The following is a 3,317-nucleotide window of genomic DNA, read 5'->3' on the forward strand; positions in this document are numbered from 1 at the left end:
AGCTGCATCAGCCACATGGCTAATGGCATCTGAGTTGTTTCCGAGGCCAGGGGAATCTTCTGGAATGTTTGAGGAGCGCTGGTTATGGAGGTGGGTGGATAAAAGTTTGTTGTGGTTACAGTTTTTGATGTTTGAGATGGAGTTGAAATACTGTTTGTTGAGAGTATGAATTCTCCTGAGGATGTAGTACAGAGTGGGTCCTTTGCAATTCTGAGAGAGTGTGGCCCTCAGCTGAGGCAGGGCTGACTGTAGAGAGGTTAGGTGCCGGCGCATTGCTGTGTGCGTGGAGCGGAGGATCTTGAAGGAGAACCGTTGCTGGTGTTTTTGAATCTGTAGTCTGTACTTTGGTTATCCTTATGAAGGATTCTAGAATTGAGGTACAGCTTCAGAACATGGGGTGTGTAAAGCAAAAGAAAACAGTGAGGAATTTCTTATGGGTAGGGAAGGCTGGATCGTTTGTTTAACTCAACATTGAGTATCTTTTTACACAAGAATTATGTAAGGGTAGACCGGTTACTGGTAGTTGAAACGACGATCAGAACAGCCATGATTTCACCGAAGAGGGGAGAAGGCTGAGGAGAACGGCTTATGTTCGAAACGTTGATTCTCCTGCTCCTCGGATGCTGCCTGACCAGCTGTGTTTTTCCAGCACCACACTCTTGACTCTAATCTCCAGTAGCTGCAGTCCTCACTTTACCCGAGGAAGCACATGGCTTATTCCTATTCTAAGTTCTGTGTACATAAACAGCAGCCAATCACCTTTCAGTTGCTGAGAAGAAAAATCTTTATAAAACTTGGTGGCCCCTCCATTCTGTCACTTGTAACTGAGCTACAATTTGGAATCACGGCCTTTCAGATGATATAACCAGGTTACGGATATTCTTAGATCCTTTTTCTTTACAAAATGTTTAAGCTGATGTTTTGTTTCCATCGCTGTTGTTGTCAATGTTAACTGTATGTTCAAACCAACTCAATTGCCTTCTCGTGTTTTTTAGGTCCACTGTCCTTGAAACAGCTATGCCGACTGTACATCGGAAAGTGTTTGGGTTATTCTCGGCCTATTTCCGTTTCCAAGCTACCTATCCCTCAGCAGCTAAAGGACTTTCTGTGCTACAGATAATAGTATGAGATTTGCATAATTGGACCACATGTCAGAAACTCATCCTGCATCCAGTGTTAGGAGATGCACCTGTTTAATTTGAAATAATACTTACCAAACTCTCTTTCCATAACTGCAGCCTGAGACTATTAGGTTCAGAGGTACGTACAGTACCAGATTTCAATCCTGTTATTCTGTGTGTACTGCTCTTATTTTAGCAGTACAATCACTGCCTTAATTTGCAGAATTATTTGTTACTGTTACCAGAGTACCTCAAAGTTTTATGGGGAGGGAGGAAACTGATATATTGCAAAAACAAAATGGTTTACAAACGTTCTTATTTTGCTTGAAATGTGACCTGTTTTATAACACTGAGTGGCTTCCTAAGCATTATTTTGATGAATAGGAAATGCACGCTTCTTGTGAATCAAGTTGTACTTTCCCATACAAGATTCAGGCAAAACGTACAGTTATTAAGCTATTTGATAAAAATCCAAGTACCTTTTGGAGGTCAAGTTGGACAGTCTATATTTAAATTCAGAGAAACGTAGTCACTGCTGGTCAGTGTTCCTCTCTACCTGACTCATCGATTCTAATCCTTTACCATCTCCCCAATTCCAGTAATGATCAGCCATGCCTGTCCTCTGCCCTCTGTTCCCAGCTGTCACATACTTATTCAATTATCCTTTTAATGGTCTGTTTCCCCTCCCCTAATTCTAGGTACTGATCTGAGGGCCAGTGTTTGTGTGACAGTAGTTCAATGCTCAGGATTACAATGGCCAGCAGCATGATTGTCCATTTGAGAATCTGCAGTTTGCCTGCTCCAATTTCTAGGCCTTTAACTGTAAACCAATCTCTCGTCTGGACTTCTGTCTGGGACTTATTGCACGAATGTTGTATGACTTTTCCCACAGCCACAGCTAAGCATAATTTTGGAGGTATTCACTTCTGGAGTTAAAGTATCTTAAATCTAGATAGGAAGAAAGACAAAACAGTGTAAACGCTAAGTAAGTTAGGCAAGCTCTGTGAAGTAAGGAAGTTAACATTTCAGGGTAGCAAGCTGTCACCCTCAGTATTTTGCTTTGGTTTTCATTCTTCTGAAACCCTGCTTGGCATACTTCAAGCCTTGCCACAAAAATATTGAGAGAGATTTTCATCATCACTCACTGTATTGATGATAATTCCTTTCTTGCCCTTCTGGACTACTATTGTCTTCAAATCCCCAACAGATGCGTTTCTTTCTCAATAGCCTTGGCATGAGGGGTACGCAAGTGAATGAAGACAGTCTTCAGGATTCTATTAATCCACAGGACAGAAAGCAGCTCTGAGCTTAATGTAAAAACAGAATTAAGTGGTATTTCTTGGTTCTTATTGGGTTTGAGAGGATTAGATGTAAAATTGACTTTGGAGATGGAGGCTGAAGTGCTCTCTGTAAGAAAATATTTAAATAATGTACAGAAGGGGACATTCAGCCTCAGCCTGATCCTTCAAAGTGTAATGTCAAATTGAAACCCCTACCTCACCACTTTTCCATGTCCCTACAAGCAACTTATCTTTCAACATATTATCTTTTGAAAGCTTCCAAGGAATCTGCTTACACCATCCTTTTCAGGCACGCAAAAAGCTGTGCAAAAGCATTTCTCCTCTATCAACATTCTTTTGCCTATTTACCCATCAAATGGCTCACTCCCTTGGGGTCCCATGCTCTTCTCTGCTCTCAGGAAAAGCAATTCCAGATTCTCCAGGCTCTGTACATAATGTCCCTCACCTCTGTCACAATTCTGTAATGCCCCCTGCAACATCTCAAAGTGCTTTACCTCTCTTCCAGAGGATGATAGACCAAGTATCCTGCATGTTGTATGCTGCTTTCTTAAGTGTTGTCAACTTGCCTGCTAAGATTTGAGAGCATTCCCACCCATCTACTTCTGCTTTTGCAGTCCCTGTTAGTAACTGCACCTGCTTGTCTCCCAAACTGTCTTCGTTCACACTTGTCACAATTGCTGTGTGTCTTCTCAACTCAATTTATGTCCTCCTAATGTCTGCTACTATTCTGCTCACAAATTGCTACACTGTTAAGTTCTATCATTATCAAAGGAGCAGGAGAATCGACATTTTGGGCATAAGCCCTTCTTCAGGAATGAGGAGGATGTGCCAAGCAGGCTAAGATAAAAGGTAGGGAGGAGGGACTTGGGGGAGGGGCGTTGGAAATGCGATAGGT

General features: G+C 42.0%; 1 protein-coding gene across 5 annotated transcripts in view; it reads left to right on the forward strand.

Moving 5' to 3' along the window:
- LOC122554911 (ankyrin repeat and SOCS box protein 9-like) overlaps positions 1-3,225 on the forward strand; it is a 47,727-nt gene extending 44,502 nt beyond the window's left edge. For all 5 annotated transcript variants that reach the window (XM_043700303.1, XM_043700304.1, XM_043700305.1 and 2 more), the window contains exon 8: positions 996-3,225. In XM_043700303.1, coding sequence (XP_043556238.1) covers positions 996-1,120 — 125 coding nt within the window. In that variant the 3' untranslated portion in view covers positions 1,121-3,225. The remainder of the gene's footprint in view (positions 1-995) is intronic.
- The last annotated feature ends 92 nt before the right edge of the window (positions 3,226-3,317 follow it).

This window comes from Chiloscyllium plagiosum, chromosome 12 (genome assembly GCF_004010195.1).
Source record: "Chiloscyllium plagiosum isolate BGI_BamShark_2017 chromosome 12, ASM401019v2, whole genome shotgun sequence".
NCBI lineage: Eukaryota > Metazoa > Chordata > Chondrichthyes > Orectolobiformes > Hemiscylliidae > Chiloscyllium > Chiloscyllium plagiosum.